The 16,840-nt window shown below is 41.3% G+C and overlaps 2 protein-coding genes and 1 pseudogene across 10 annotated transcripts in view; 2 read left to right on the top strand and 1 right to left on the bottom strand.

The window, feature by feature from the left end:
- Window positions 1-7,853, bottom strand: part of Pole2 (DNA polymerase epsilon 2, accessory subunit) — a 35,394-nt gene extending 27,541 nt beyond the window's left edge. For all 4 annotated transcript variants that reach the window (XM_087208063.1, XM_087208061.1, XM_004835587.4 and 1 more), the window contains exons 1-2: window positions 7,733-7,853; window positions 51-151 (exon numbers count right to left, since the gene is read on the bottom strand). In XM_087208063.1, coding sequence (XP_087064189.1) covers window positions 51-151; window positions 7,733-7,800 — 169 coding nt within the window. In that variant the 5' untranslated portion in view covers window positions 7,801-7,853. The remainder of the gene's footprint in view (window positions 1-50; window positions 152-7,732) is intronic.
- Klhdc1 (kelch domain containing 1) overlaps window positions 1-16,840 on the top strand; it is a 94,159-nt gene that overhangs the window by 34,560 nt on the left and 42,759 nt on the right. The window contains exon 1 of one of the 6 annotated variants that reach the window (XM_021262622.2): window positions 7,718-7,853. The exons of 1 other annotated variant lie outside the window; for it this stretch is intronic. Coding sequence is in view for 4 of the 5 variants with exons in the window: in XM_087208068.1 (XP_087064194.1) it covers window positions 11,484-11,579 (96 nt within the window). In the remaining variant the exon portion in view is untranslated. Of the gene's footprint in view, window positions 1-7,717; window positions 7,854-11,355; window positions 11,580-16,840 lie in introns of those variants that run through there. 4 more of the 6 variants (XM_087208068.1, XM_004835593.4, XM_004835591.4 and 1 more) reach the window with 4 other exon arrangements.
- LOC101704726 (SH2/SH3 adapter protein NCK1-like) lies at window positions 150-4,934 on the top strand (annotated as a pseudogene).

The following is a 16,840-nucleotide window of genomic DNA, read 5'->3' on the forward strand; positions in this document are numbered from 1 at the left end:
ATCCAAGATACAGGGCAAGGTTAATGATTTAAGAGTTAAACCCTACTTACAGGGCTGCTTTTCCACTGCATCGATGATCTTTTCCAAGGTATCTTCAAGCTCTAATTCACTGACAGACTGAAGAGCTTCTGTGAGGTACTTAGTAGCTTCCCTGGTAAGATGGAGAAAGAAGAGAAGCAGATCATTGGTATTTAAAGGCTAAAAATTTTATGCCAAGAGACAAATATTCATTAATCTGCTATTGAAATTAAGATCCACTCACTCCATCAAGCAGTACTCAGCTTTTCTGCAAAGCTACTTTGCTGAGCAAAACCATCCTTTTCTCCCTTGCTAACATGACCATTCTTCTTTTTTTTTTTTTTTTTTTTGGTACCGGGGATTGACTTCGGGTCCTTGCACTTACGAGGCAGGCGGCTGACCCACTGAGCTAAATCCCTGGCCCACTAACATGACCATTCTTAAAGGCCCGAGTCAGGTCCTCCTTCTAAGGAGCCTTCCTAAAGAGGCCCCTTCCTTCCGAAATTGCTAAAAAGCACACTTGCATAAACAGTACCTTAAGTCTGGTATTTCACATTAGCCTTGTAAAACTTATTATCTTACACTGAAGACAAGCATTTGTCTGCCTTGATGTCAATCACCACATCCTGAACACAACGAACATTGACAGACTTATTAAACTGATAATGCATCTGCCCCAATTCCAGTAATTTAATCAGTTTTTAATTATAAGATTAGAAAAACGTTAGGCCACAAAAAACATTGAATATAATCACAGAAGCTACGTTCATATTAAAATCACATTTTAATACCAATAATGCTCAGAATGAGTGCTCCTACATAATTAGCTAGTTATAAACCATTCTGTATTTGTAGCACACTACTTTTTTTTTTTTTGGTACCAGAGATTGAACTCAGGACCTTGTGCTTGCAAGGCAGGCCCGGTGCCACTGAGCTAAATCCCTGGCCCTTGGTTTTGATGAAGTTACTTGCCATGCTGGGGAGGCCCGAGTGTAGCCTTCAGCCAACAGCCTGCAAGGCCCAAGGCCCTCAATTCAACAACCCACTAGGAATTGAATCCTGCCAACAACTGAATAAGCCAGGAAGGGAATCCTGCCCATTATGACATTTGAAATGGCCCCATCTTGACTGCAGCCTTGTGAGAAAGACCCTAATGCTGAGGACCCAACAAAGTCATACCTGAATTCCTGACCCACAGAACATGTGGGATAATAAGTGTGTGCTGTTTAAGCCTCTATATTTTAGGGTACTCTGTTAGGCGGCAATAGGTAACAAATACACTATCTCTCCTCACCATAAAGCTCTACAGTGTCTTACCTCTTATACCCATTCACCTAGCACAGGGCTTTGCAGCTGAAAGAGTCAAGGGTATTTCTAAGTTAATTAATTAACAATAGCTTAATATTAGGTGAAATTCTAAGTTAATAAAAAAGATAATTAATCAACTTCATATTTTCAAAATGTCATGGATCAACTGAACAAAATTCATTATTTTCTCCCAGGATATAACCATACTGGCCCTTGTTCACCACTAACCCAGAAACAAAGTTAAAAGTTCCATAAATCTAGGCTAGGATGTAGCTTAAAGAGAACTCACCTAGCATGGATGATCCCCTAGGTTCATCATAAAAAAAAAAAAAATACGTAAAACTCAATTACAAAATCAAAAACTGGGGGCCGGGGATTTAGCTCAGTGGTTTTGCCGCCTGCTGCGCAAGGGCAATGACCTGAGTTCGATCCCTGGAACCAAAAAAAAAAAAAATCAAAAACTGTATACACAAGAGCAAACGAAACCTGGCTCAGAAAAGTATGCCCATTTCAGTAGATATTAAACATGTATAAAATATTGCATTCTACAGCAAATCGTGAAAAAGATCACCCATTGGCCAGGGATTTAGCTCAGTGGTGTGCTTGCCTCGAAAGCTCAAGGTCCCGAGTTTGATCCCCAGTACCAAAAAAAAAAAAAAAAAAAAAATCACACATCAGGATAAAGTTGGTTTCATCCCAGGGATGCAAGGATGGTTCAACATATGTAAATCAATAAATGTAATTCAGTGGTTTCACCACCTGATGCACAAGCGCAAGAACCCAAGTTCAATCCCTGGTACCAAAAAAAAAAAAATGTAATTCATCACATAAACAGAAGGATAAAAATTACAAGACTGAAGGAAGGGACAAGAAAAAAGCAAAAATAGAAGGAAAAAATGGAAACAAAGGTTTTGTACATAGGGAGGGGAGGGGGCTTGATAGGAGGGGGAAAAAAGGGGCAGGATGTACCCCGTACAGGTGCAAATTCCCTACAATGAGTGTTATCATTATGTATGCCTAAAATGTACCAACAAATGTTTTGCTATATATAAAAAAATCAGATGAATATCTCAACAGATGCAGAATAATCCAACATCCATTCATGATACAAACTTTGACAAAAATTGGTATAGAAGGACCTTACCTTACAATGATAAAAGCCATTATTACAAACCCACTGCCAACATCATACTAAATAGGGAAGAACTGAAAGCTTTTCCTCCAAATTCAGAAACAAGACAGGGGTCCCTGTCCACTCTCACTACTCCTGCTCAGTATAGTACTAGAAACTTCAGCAAGAGCAATTTGGCAAAAGGAAATAAAAGAGATTCTAGTAAATACTGTAGGAATATATATTGTAGGAAGAAGTCAAAATATCCTTATTTGTAGATGACGTGATCCTTTACACAGAGGATCCAAAAAATTCTAACAGAAGACTTTTAGAACTAATGAATTTACCAACGTGACAAAATACAAATTAAATACATAAAAAGCAACAGTGTTCCTATACACCAAGAATGAACAACTGAGAAAGAAATCAAGAGTACACTCCTATTCACAATAACCTCGAAAAAATTAAATATCTTGGAATTAACCCAGCTAAGGGATTGAAAGACTTCCATAACTAAAACCATATTCCTCTGAGAAAGAAGAGATTGAAGAAGACATCAGAAAATGGAAAGACATCCCTTGTTTCTTGAATAAACAGAATATCACCAAATGGCCAGATTATCAAAAAAGATACTGTGGCTCTCCCGAGAGCTACGTGGCGGCGGAGCTTACGCCTCGAGCCGTAAAGGCCATCCCGGCGTCCGCGGCAGCATCCGGGCGCCCTCCTCAGGAGACTGGGGCCGCCTGGACTCGCATAGGGAAGGCATCTAGACTGATTCCTTAACTTGGCTGTTATGAACTGTACTGTGATAAACATGGGATTGCAGTGCTGAAACTACTGAAAGATGGCAGAAGAAGTGGTGGCAGTAGCCAAATTTGATTATGTGGCCCAACAAGAACAAGAGCTGGACATCAAGAAGAATGAGAGATTATGGCTTCTGGATGATTCTAAGTCCTGGTGGCAAGTTAGAAATTCTATGTATAAAACAGGTTTTGTGCCTTCTAACTATGTGGAAAGAAAAAACAGTGCTTGAAAAGCATCTATTGTAAAAAACCTAAAGGATACCTTAGGCATTGGAAAAGTGAAAAGAAAACCTAGTGTTCCAGATTCTGCATCTCCTGCTGATGACAGTTTTGTTGACCCAGAGGAACGTCTTTATGACCTCAACATGCCTGCCTATGTGAAATTTAACTACAAGGCTGAGAGAGAAGATGAATTATCATTGATAAAAGGAACAAAAGTGATTGTCATGGAGAAATGCAGCGATGGGTGGTGGCGGGGTAGCTACAATGGACAAATTGGATGGTTCCCTTCAAACTATGTAACTGAAGAAAGTGACAGTCCTTTGGGTGACAATGTGAGTTCACTGTCAGAGAAATTAGCAGCAGTTGTCAGTAACCTAAATAAATACTAGGCAAGTGTTGCATGTGGTACAGGCTCTTTACCCATTCAGTTCATCTAATGATGAAGAACTTAATTTTGAGAAAGGCGATGTAATGGATGTTATTGAAATGCCAGAAAATGACCCAGAGTGGTGGAAATGCAGGAAGATCAATGGGATGGTTGGTCCGGTGCCAAAAACTACACTACCATTATGCAGAATAATTCATTAACTTCAGGCAGGGGATTTAGCTCAGTGGTTTCGCGGACCCAAGTTCAATCCCCAGTACCAAAAAAAAAAAAAAAAAAAAGAAAATTCATTAACTTCAGGTTTTGAACCGCCACCTCCACAGTGTGATTATATTAGGCCTTCACTCACTGGAAAGTTCGCTGGCAATCCTTGGTATTATGGCAAAGTTACCAGACATCAAGGAGAAATGGCATTAAATGAAAGGGGACATGAAGGAGATTTTCTCATGCAGGATAGTGAATCTTCGCCAAATGATTTTTCAGTATCATTAAAAGCACAAGGGAAAAACAAACATTTTAAAGTCCAACTAAACGAGACCTTCTACTGCATTGGGCAGCGTAAATTCAGCACCATGAAAGAACTTGTAGAACATTACAAAAAGGCACCAATTTTTACAAGTGAACAAGGAGAAAAGTTATATTTTGTCAAACATTTATCATGATACTGCAAATCAGAAGTGACTGTTAATACAGCTTTATTCCTCAAGTAATTGAAGACTGAGAAAATGTTGGTCCAATCCTGCTTGATTGGAAATTGCTGTTTCTAACTCTGTATGAGAATTGATTATAATACATAAGTATTTTTGTTATCACTCAGCCCATACATATATATTATATATGCAATGTATCTGCATAGAACAATTTCCTATTCTTGGTCTTTTATTTCAAAGTTTTCTTCTTCGCTTCTAATATTAAGGTTTTGTATTTTGAGAAAAAAATCAAATAATGCAGATAAGAAGTCTGTATGGAAGAATTCCTTTATTGCCTTTCTTGTATTTCCTCCTAAAGGCCCCTGCTAGTTCTGCCATAGTTTCTCTTCATATAGAATTATATCTATACAATTATACAATGACATATGCTAAAGTAAATTTCTTGGAAAGTGTTATCTTTTCTGTGACTAAATAGCAATAATAAATTGAAAATTAGAAAAGAAAAGATACTGTGTATATATGTAGGTATGTATGTGCATATATATATATATATATATATATATATATCTTTACTGTAATCCCAATCAAAATACAATCAGCTTTTTTCACAGAACTAGAAAAAATAATTCTAAAATTTATATGAAACCAGAAGACACTCAGAATAGTCAAAGCAATCCTGGGAAAGAAGAGCATGGTAGGAGGCATCAAAATCCCAGACTTCAAGTTATACTACAAAGCCACAGTCCTAAAAAAAACTGCATGATATTGGCACAAAAACAAACATGTTGGGCCGGGGATTTAGCTCAGTGGTTCTGCCACCTGCCTCACAAGCGCAAAGACGCAAGTTCGATCCCTGGTACCAAACAAACAAAAATACTGACCTATGGAATAGAATAAAGTGGATCCAGAAACAAAAGCACCTGATTTAGGGCCAGGGATTTAGCTCAGTGGTTCCACTACCTGCCTCACAAGCGCACAGTCCTGAGTTCAATCCCCGGTACCCCCCCCCCCAAAAAAGCACCTGATTCAGTTAGCTAATTTTTTTTCCATACCGGGGATCGAACTCAGAGCCTTGTGCTTGTGAGGCAGGCGCGGTCCCACTGCGCTAAATCCCTGGCCCTAGGTCAGCTAATTTTTGACAAAGGGGGTAATAATATACACTGGAGAAAAGAGAGCCACTTTAATAAATGTTGCTGGGAAAACTAACTACCCACATATAGAATAAATCATGATCCATATCTCTCACCCTATACTAAAATCAAATCAAAATGGATCAAAAGACCTATACGTAAGAACAGAGACACTGAATCTACTGAAGAAAAATTTCGTAAAACTCTTGAAGACTTAGGCATAGGCAAAGACTTCCTAACAGAACCTCAACTGCACAAGAAACACAAACAATCAACAAATGAGATTATATTAAATTAAAAAGCTTCTGCACAGCAAAGGAAACAGCCAACAAAGTGAAGAGAAAACCTACAGAATGGGAAAATATTTTTACCAGTTACTCCTCAAAGGACTAATATCTAGAATATATAAAGAACTCACAAATTAGATTGCCAAAAATAGAAGATCTAACCAAAAAATGAGCAATTGAAATGAATAGACACTCCACAGAAGAAATACAAACGGCCAATAAAAACTTGAAAAGAAATTCTAATATATTCAGCCATTATAGAAATGCAAATCAAAACAATACTGAGATTGCATCTTACTCCAGTAAGAGAGGCCACTATCAAGGACTCAAAACACAAATGCTGGCCAGGATATGAGGGGAAAGAAACCCCACTTCACTGCTCATAGGAATGTAAACTAGTTATGACCACTTTGGAAATCAGTATGGAGATTCCTTGAAAAACTAAAACAAATTCCATTTGACCTACCTACCTCTCTCCTGAGGATCTTCCAGAAGACCTAAAGTCATCCTACTACGGCAATACCCGCATACCCATGTTTAGAGCAGCTCAACTCACAACAGCTAAATCATAGCAGTGTGAGTGTGATTTGCCCATCAACACATGACTGGATAAAATGTGGGAAGCTGGGCATGGTGGTGCCTGCCTGGCATTCTTGCCCTCAGGAGGCTGAGGCAGGAGGATAGGCCAAGTTTGAGGCTATATAGTGAGTTCAAGGCCAGCCTTAACTATGTTGCAAACTATGTCTCAAAAAAAAAAAGGGGGGGCCCAGGGATTTAGCTCAGTGGTTCCAACGCCTGCCTTGAAAGCGCAAGGTCCCGAGTTCGATCCCGGTACCAAAAAAACAAAACTTAAAAAATAAAAAAAGAAAATATGACATGTATACAACGGAGTACTACTCAGCCATAAAGGAGAACGCATGAGTCATTTGTAAGAAAATGGATGGCTCTTCAGACCATAATGCTAAATGAAATAAGTAAGTTACAAAGGGTTAAATATTTCATGGCCTCATTAATATGAGAGACTCAAAACACAATTTAAAGAGCAAAATAAAGAGCCATGTTAAGAACAGGAAGGTAGGCTCTGCAGGGATGAGAAGCGGAGGTGGGGAAGAGAGGGGACGGAGGGGAGGAAGGGGAGGGACGGGGGGGGGGTGAGGAAGCCAGAGGGAGTAAAGATGAAGAAGCTATAGGTATATGTGCCACACCCCCAAGCTGAATGCAACCACTATTTACAGCAAACACGCACTAACAACAAAAGTACTGTATTCTAAAATACAAACCGATTTAATAAGAAAAATCCTGGAGATGTTATGAGTCCTAAAAACACACCGATGTGCGAGGAAACCTGACTTTCAGAGAAGCTGTAAAGGAGATTAAAAAAAAAAATCCAAGCGTTCACCTAAGAACATACTTAAAATCTATCCGCTTTTTAATTCTCCAGGAAATGATACCTAATCCCCAACTGAGAGGCCTAGTCTCAGCAGGGACTGACAGCTCCCGGGCGGCCTTCAAGTGGTCCTAGCTGCGGGAGCCCGCGCTGCAGCGATTTGCAGGGGCTGGCCCCGCCTCTGGGTTCGGGTCTGCGACGCAGGGAGCCTCGCTCCGCCGGGAAGAAGCGTTCCCCACCCCACCCCACCCCCGGAACTGGGGACTTAGGACGCTCCTGCGGCCTCCAACCGGGCAGGTCAGCCTCCTACTTAGAACATCGGAAGAGCGTCCGTCCTTCGAGTAAAGTCGAGCCCCTCCCGCGCGGGGGCGTCGCGGCGGCACGGCCTCGGCGCTCCCCTCCCGCCGACCAGCACGCCCGGCCCGACTCACCCTCGCAGCAGCAAGCCGCGCAACTTGAAGGCGGAGAGTGCCCGGCTCCGCAACCGCTCGGGCGCCATGTTCGAGATTTGGCGCCACCGCCGAGGCTCAACCCCCTTCCGGGTGCGGCAAGGTCAGTACCCGCCCCTGGGCCGATTCTCTGTTCTCTGCGGCTGCGCTTGCCCCCTTCACTCCCGCCCTGGAGATAATCCATGTTGTCAAGTGGTTTTTCCCGTCAGGAGCTCGTATCTGCCACAGATCCCTATAGCTTTTTAGTTGAGGACTTCCTCTGCTCTCATGGGCACTTTAACCCCAACTCAGTCAAGCCCAAGTAAGAGTACAGAGGAGAGAGAAACAAATCAAATCATACCCCGAGGGAACAACCAGACACATCCAGAATATGGGACAATCTAAAGGCCAGCTGATTTGATCGCTTTACAAAGTTAGTGTCTTGGAGGGTAAGAGCCAGAAGGACCAATCCAAAGTGTGCTCTAAACTTACCCCCCAGTGAGTGCTGCCTCCTGGTATTCCTGATTGTATGCTCCCTCGCATAACCAACAGGATGTTGTGGACAGGACAGGTAAAACTTACAAGGTCAGGTCATAAAAGACGCGGCCACCACTGCTTTGCTGTCTTGTGGCACTCTATCTTGGGGAAGCAGCCGCCTTCAAGCAGCTCTATGTTAAGAGAAAAGCACTGTATGTTAAGAGATTGAGGCCTCTTGCCGACAGCCACCACCGACCTGCCATTCATGTGCCAGTGTGCGTGAGCAATTTTGGTGGAAGCTTCCAGCCTGGTGAAGTCTGCCTGAATACAACCCCCGCCAGAATCCTGACTGCACCCTTGGGAGAGACCAGAGACTGAACCCCTCATCCAAGCTGTCCCCAAATTCTTGAGTGAGATAATAAACCTTTCTTGTTGTTTTAAGCCACTAAATTTTGGGCTAGTGTGTTACACAGCAATAGATAACTAATATACACCTTTTAAAAGTCTTTAAAAATTTAACAACTAACTTGGGTCCCAGTTCGAAAAGAAATACTATGACAGATATTTGGAATGCAATTTGGGAATCTTGACTATGAATTGGATATCAGATTAAGGAACACATTTTCTTAGTTCCATTATGTAGGTGAAATTCCTTATTTTTAGAAAATGCATGTTAATGTGTAACATTGCCTACCACTCCAATAACTCTGCAAAATGAAACATGGACATAACCTATTCACAAATATATGGCTAGTATAGTGATGTTAGTAATAAGTGTAAGTGGAGGATATATGGGTATTCCTTGAACAAATTTTTCAGTTTTTCTTTATATTTGACAGATTTTATAGTAAGAAATTATACCAAAAAAATGCTCCCAATTTCTCAGCTTCCTATCACAATCTGACAATGATTTCTCCCAAAGATTTTCAACTTCTCCTTTGGCTCCTTCACCTGGCTGGCTCATAAAGTCCCAATGCATCATTGCACAATTAAGTACTAGTGACTTTCAAATCCTTATCCTGTCTCTCTCAGGCTTCAAACCACATATGACCCCACAGGTCAGGACTGTGTTCTGTCCTCCTGCTCCTCCCTCCTGCTCACTAATCCAGTGAAGCACTCCGCTTACCTGCCAAGCAGGGACTCAGCTATTAAACTAGACAGACAGCATCTCTGAGTCCTCCCTCTTCCTCCTTCATAAGCCAAATCAGCTAGCAAATCTCTGTGGTTTCCTTTCTCCCTCCATAGCCAAGACCCTGACTTAGGTCGCCAGCCTCTCTAGGCAGCTATAACTGCCTAAGTAGTTTCCTTTCCTCCTATCTTGCCATCAGAATAAACTCTGTGTGTGTGTGTGTGTGTTCCTAGGGCCTTGAACCCAGGGCCTTCACACTGAGCCACATCCCCAGGCCTTTTTTTATTTTGAGGCAGGGTCTTACTGCTGGGCTCAAACTCATAATTGTCCAGTTTACCAGAGTGCTGAGATTACAGACATGCCCCACCATAAACTTCCTAAAACATAATTCTTACTTTGTCATTTCTCACCTTAAAATGCTTCGGAATCTTGCCATATTAGGATAAATAAGTCATCTTTCCCTTTCCTGGTCCTTCTGCCAGGAGTACTTCTCTCCCTCTTCTCCACTTGCCGGAACAACTTTTGCTCATTCTTTAGTTGTTAGACTTTACTTTTTCTCAGGAACCTTCCCTGGCTCCCCAAAATCTGAGTTAAATTTAGGCCCTCCTCTTTAGCCCCAAGGCACCCTGGAGTTTTGCTAGCTTCATACTTACTGCATCTCTGGTCATTGTTTGCTGATCTAGAGCCTCCACTAGGGGCCGGGGATTTAGCTCAGTGGTTTCGCCACCTGGCTGCGCACGCGCAAGTACCTGAGTTCGATCCCGGTACCAAAAAAAAAAAAAAGGCATTAACAGACAAGCAAAAATGTAGAGTACCTAGGGCTGGGGATTTAGCTCAGTGGTTCCGTTCCGCTGCCTGCCTCACAAGCGCAAGGTCCCAAGTTCAATCCCCGGTACCAAAAATAATAATAATGAAAATGTAGAGGGAGGAGAAGGAGGAGGAGGAGATGATCTTAATAGAAAACTCCTTGAACAAAACTGAGAGTCCAAAAGGCTTCACTGAGATACTATTCCTAATATGTTATTTTAGGAAAGCCCCACAAATACTTTGTTGGTAAGGCTATGAGAAACTGTCACTGTCACACGTTGTTGGCGATGATAAAACACCTACAGAGGAAAATTCATCAATATCTGTCAAAACTGCATATGCATTTACCCTCTCACCCTGCAGTCCCCACTTGTAAACCCCACTTCAGACGAATCTGTAAAAGTACAAAGTCACATTCGCTTAAAGTTATTCATCACAGGATTATTTGTGATTACAAAAACCCACAAATAACCCATATGTCCATCAATAAGGACTTGAATAAATGATCACATCCACTCAATGTAGTACTGTACTGTGAAGTTGTCAAAAGGACCGAGGAAGACTGCTACACGGGGATATGGAGGGATACTTTGTTAAATGGAAAAAAATTACAAATCTGTATATATGATTCCTTTTGTGTTCAAAATGGAGGAAATACTATGTCTGTGTTTACTTATATTGTCTAAAAGAAACAACAGAAAGTACGACCAAAGTGCACCAAACGCAAAGGTTTGTGACGCAGCATGAAGAATTCCTGGACCAACAACCGACCCAGACACTAATGAAGCCTTTAGCTACAGCTTCCAGTCTTAATAGGCGGGATGGCTGCACAAGTTCAAGAGGAAGCAACCACAGACCCACAAAGTGGGAAAATAGGAAAACTAACCCATTTCACAAATCAGTGCAGAGAGAGACAGAATCAGAGACAGAGCCAGAGAGCCAGAGAGCTAGCTCTTTAAGAGGCACAGTGATCAAATATAATTGCTACTACGAACCAACTGCAAAAGACATTTTGGGAGAAGCAAGGAATCTGACTATGGATTGACTGCTGAGTGAGGCTGTACTGGAAAACACAATCTCAAGTGTGAAGAAGTCAGCGAGTAACTCTCCTCCGAGGAAGCCAACACCCCTTCCCTATTGCTAAGAACCAAAGAATCCCTCGCAGGCCACGCGTGCTTGGCTTGGCTTCCCAAGCGGGCGCACTTCGGCGCAGACGCACTGGTTCCGCCTTCCCAACAATCTCGACCCTCGACGCGTTCCGTCGGCCAGTGCGGGCCGGAGTCGAGTCTACTCGAGGCCGCTCGGCGGGCAGGGGCTGCGGCGCGCCCAGCAACGGCACGGATGGCGGACTCGCAGCTGTTTTGTGTGGCGGAGGAGCGCAGCGGTCACTGCGCCGTGGTGGACGGAAACTTCCTCTACGTGTGGGGGGGCTACGTGGTAAGGGGAAGAGGCGGGGCGGGGCGGACTAGCGCGGGGAGCCCGCCCAGCCTCTGTGTCCGAGGGAACGGCGAGCGCCGCCCACACAGCTCTCGCGGTGGGCGCGTCCGGGCTTCCCCAGTCCCGCGTCGTGCTCAGCCGTGCGGCAGTTGCTTCTTCGGCTGAAACCTCCACGCCCGGCTTCCGGGTTCTTCCTGCCCCCAGCCCCGCCGTCCTTAAACCCCGAGTTTGTCCAAGACAGTCAGTTCCGCGGTTAATTATCGCCTTAAATCTTGACTTGGACGTGAAAGGAGCTGAGGACGCCGTGATGTATAATTGCGTATTTATTTCCTTTTCCCCAAGGCCCGATGTGAAATAAAATCTCGAAATCACCGAAGCAGTTAAATATTTCTAAGCTGATTTTAGTGACATTTCTTTACTAATGGGTGATTACGGATTTTCTTCCCCCTCGAATTCAAAGTAGAATCACAGTACCAACACTTTACCAGTGAACATTGTGATTTAAAATTCGGAGTACTGTGGAGGTTGGAATGTGTGTGTTTTGTTTCTAGAATCATGGGATTCTAGCAAGAATTATAAATCATGAAAACAATTGAGGGATGCGTGCGAGCCTTCTTAGCAGATTTTTTTTTAAGCCATCTGGAAGCTTTGCTGAAAATAGAACCTACATCTCTCCACATTCTTACATGACAGACGTGTAACATGACAGAATCACACTGAAATAACGTATATACTATGTATGTTTGGGGGTTTTGGGGGGGGGCGGTTTGGTACCGGGGATCGAACTCGGATCCTTGGGCTTGCGCAGCAGGTGCGAAACCACTGAGCTAAATCCCCAGCCCCTATATACTATGTATGTTAATAAGACATGCAAGTTGTTTATTCTTAATATAGTAGTATAGAAAATTAGAACTAATCTTTGAATAACTACTATATCTGGCATATGCTAGGAACTCTCCTGCCCCTAATCTTGTATAGTCCTTATTATAATCCTGTAAAGTATAACCAGTGTCTTCATTTTATAAATAAAGACTGAGCGGATGAGAGTAACTTCAAAGACCATTTGATCTCAAAGGCAGCAGATTCAAGCCTAAGAATATGAGATATCCAAAGACTTTTATTTGTGATAAACTAAGTTAAATGACTGCACTTTAATTTTAATATTTCTAGTATTTGTTTTTGATTAAAAATTGGCTGTCTATGATGGTTATGTGCCCAAAATTTTATTGTTTTTGAGTTCTGCCACTTGTGTGTGTCAAATTTCTTCTACTGTATTGCTTCTTTATGTTGTAAAGGTGAAGGGAAAAAACTTAAAATGATGATCTGTGGATAGCTGTGGCACATGCCTATAACCCCAACCACTGGGGAGGCTGAGGCAGGAGGGCCGCAAGTTTGAGCCCACCCTGAACAACTTAGTGAAACCTTGTCTTGATTTCAAAAAAGGCCCAGGACGTAGCTCATTGGTAGAGTGCTTGCCTAAATACAGGAGGCCCTGGGTTCAATCTTTAGTACTGCAAAATAAAGAAATAAAATGATCTCATAATATATCTGTGTAGATTTACTTTAGATCCATACATGAAATGTCTCATATCAATACAGAATTCTTTTGGGTCCATTAATGAAATGTCTGAGTTTTTACGTCTTACTTTAATTTTGAAAACTGTGTAATTGATAAGATTCCAATCTTCAGATGGCAGTTACTGAATGGAAATACTTCTTTTCTTGCTTCTTATTCATCTAGTCAGTAGAAGGGCTGTAAGAACCATGCTGAAAATGCAGCACAGATTTAAAACTATTACCTTTTGAATTCCAGGGATCATCAGCAGTTAAACCGTGTCTAAGGCCAAGTGGGAGGAAAAGGAAAGTAGGAAGCAAAAGAATACATGATGTATCATGAGAAAAAGTAGACTCCTTCCAACAGTTGTTTCAGTAGAGCCTTCTGAGTAGAGGCTACCTAAAGGCTGCAGAGTCTGGAGATATTCCAATAGTCAGTAGTTAATATTGACCACATGATTTCACCTTACATATTCCAATTAGAATTTTCCTCATTAACACAAGCAGTGTGTGTTAAAATTGGCAAACATGCATCCTAAAACTCACAGATATCTCTAAATTATTTTAGAGATAAGTAATTATCTCATTATTGAAAAGATTTCAGAAAAACAAAGTATCTGAAAACACTACTAATGGTAAGAGAAGTAGTGCTGGGTTAAAAAAAGTAAGTGGTAAATTCTAGTTGGTGCCAGAATATCCTTTTACTTAGTTCTTCTGTATTTTCCATATTGCTGAAATTCATAAAACTTTGGTGCTGCCACCAGGAACATTAAAAGTTGTGAGTAGGGGCCGGGGATGTAGCTCAGTCATTTCGCCGCCTGCCGAACAAGCGCAAGGACCCGAGTTCGATCCCCAGTACCAAAAAAAAAAAATTAAAAGTTTACTTTTCAGCACCACAAACTGAGAAGGCAAATGGCAACTGGGAAAATATTTGCAACAAAAATAACAGACAAAGATCTTATAAAAATATAAAACAATATTCCCATTGAAAAATGAGCAATGGAGATGCAGAATTTATAAAAGAAGTAGATTAATAACCAAAGAAACCCAGCTGAAAACAACAGTGAGGTTTTTTTCTCTAATTTGCAAAGATTTGAAAGAATTTTGGGGAAAAACGTGGAGAAATGATTTACTCATACACTCTTCATGGGGGTACACATTAGCATAGCCTTGTTGGGAAATTTAGCAATGTGTATCAAAAGCCTTATGTTCTCTTTAACCTAACAGTTCTACTTTACATATTCATAAGTCATCACATGGACCATCTATGACATGTGGAAAACGTTATTCTTTTTAAGTTCCAGAATCTGAACCTCCTTTCTCTATTTTTGGTATTTCCCCACCAAGTGACCGTTGTTGGCGCATTTATTTTCGTTGTCTCAGTCAGTACCTCTTACCTACCCCACAGAATGTTAGTTCTACAAAGACTGTTTGTTCCCTTTTGTGTCCCCAGTGTGTAGAACTGGTTATAGCTCATCGTGGATACCTAATAAAAACCTGAATGTGGGCTTGGGATTTAGCTCAGTGGTTCCGCCGCCTGCCTCAAAAGCACAAAGACCCAAGTTAGATCCCTGGTACCAAAAAAACCCTGAATGTCAGGTACTCCCAGCTTCACTTGTAGCTAAGTTGTGGTTAAGACCCTATTGGTTAGATTAATCTGTGCTAGATTTGGATTCACGAATAAACATGTAAAAATCTAGGGCCCGTAGAGGATTCTTACCAAGGCAGTACAGTTTCAGAAGCCCAAGGTCCCTGACGTAAAGGCAGTGCTACAAGCTGCAGTGTGGTGCTCACCATTGACTGGCGCTTTTATATGGCATGATTGCAGACCTTGGGCTTGCTCTCTAATTACTTATGTGGTACTGGGGATTGAACCCAGGGTCTCCGCATCGCACTACATCCCTAGCCCTTTCCATATTTTGAGACATGGTCTCCCCAAATCACTAAATTGCGCAGGCTGGGCTTGAATTTTTCATCTTCCTGCCTCAGCCTTCGAAGCACTGGGATTACAGGCATGCACCACCTCACACAGCTCTATTTTGAATATTCTTGTTAATCACTCTTTTTAAATAGTTTACATATGTATGGCTAAGCAATGTATTATCTGGTTTTAGAATTATAGTATGTTTTCCTGAGTGATTTTTAGGTTTTGTTTTGTCTTTGAGATGGCTCTTGCTATGTTGCCTAGTGTGGTCTCTAACTCCTAGAATCACGTGGTCCTCCCCCAGACCCTCCCTGTGCTGGCACTACAGGTGTATGTCACCAGCCCCAGGTAGTTTTTAGATTTACCTGTTGCTTAATCAGCTGGTACACACTTGTATATGGTACTTGTTATTTTGGGTCCTCTCCAGTTCATCAGAGCCTGTGCTGCCCAACTGTTAAATGCTTTGAAAAATCATCCCTGGATCCATCCATGTTCTGTTGTATGAGTTTACTGAGATTTTTTTATCCATCCATGATTGATGAATATTTCATTGTTCCTGTTTTTTTGCTATTATAAACAATGCTACAGTAAGCTTTCTTATAGAATGCGTCCTATTATACATGTACAGTGGCATGTACACTCTTCAGGGCATAGACTAAGGAATGGAATGCTGGTCACTTGGTGTGTAAACTTACGTGGAGATTTCAGACTGTTGCCACAATATTTTTGTCAACTTATATCCCCACCACCCTCCTTCTTGCTCCACATCTTTGACAACATTTTGATACCATTTGCCCTTAAGTTTTTTGCCAATTCAGTGAGCATGACCTGATATTTTTGTAGTTTTTGTTTTTGTCTCCTAGATTACTGATAAATTGGAGTGCCTTTTCATAACTTTATTGACTATTAGTGTTTTCTCTCCTGTGAGAATGCTAGTATATTGCCTTTTGCTCATTTTTTTTCCATGGGTTACTCGTCTTTTTTTTTTTTTGGTACCGGGGATTGAATTCGGGTCCTTGTGCTTGCGAGGCAGGTGGTGGAACCACTGAGCTAAATCCCCAGCCCTTACTTGTCTTTTTTGTGTGTGAATTCTTTAAGTAGATAGTTATATGAATTGAATATGTCTTTTCAGTTTGAAGTTTATCTTTGCATATTCCTGATAATTTTTTTGTTGAACAGAAGTTACTAATTTTAATGTAATTTCAAACATTTCCTTAATGCTTTGTGTTTTCTGCACCTTGTTTAAGAAATTCTTCTCATGTAGAAGTCATAAAGTGTCTAGTATTGTCTTCTAAACATTTTTTAGTTTTGCCTTCCATGTTTCTGATGTTTTAAAATACAGTTGACTTTTAACTATTTTTATTCTGGCAAGATTGCTCACCTTTGATTAATTCTTTGTAATTATCTGTTGTTTTTATTTTTATAATGTGCAAATAATGACAGTTTGATTTCTTCCATTCTAACCTTTATTCCATATTCCCTTTTCTTTACTGCACTGGTGGACCTGAAGTACAGTGTTAAATAGAAGTTACTCTTTTTCTTTGATTCTAATTTTAAAGGATTGTTTTCAACATTTGGCTATTAAATTTGACGTTTGTTTTAGGGTGTGTAAGTTTTTTGTAGTTGGCTTTTGTCAAATTAAGGAAGTTCTCCTCAGTCTGATTTTTACCCTTTCAGTTTTTGGAGCATGCGAGGGCCTCACCTGGGCTGAGCATGTTCTGTCCCATGGAGCTGCACCCTGGTCCTCTTCTGTCTGACTTTCAGTGAAGGATGTTGAATTTTA

This window comes from Heterocephalus glaber, unplaced genomic scaffold, assembly GCF_053883595.1.
Source record: "Heterocephalus glaber isolate CG9 unplaced genomic scaffold, H.glaber_assembly_v1.0 deba00000901, whole genome shotgun sequence".
NCBI lineage: Eukaryota > Metazoa > Chordata > Mammalia > Rodentia > Bathyergidae > Heterocephalus > Heterocephalus glaber.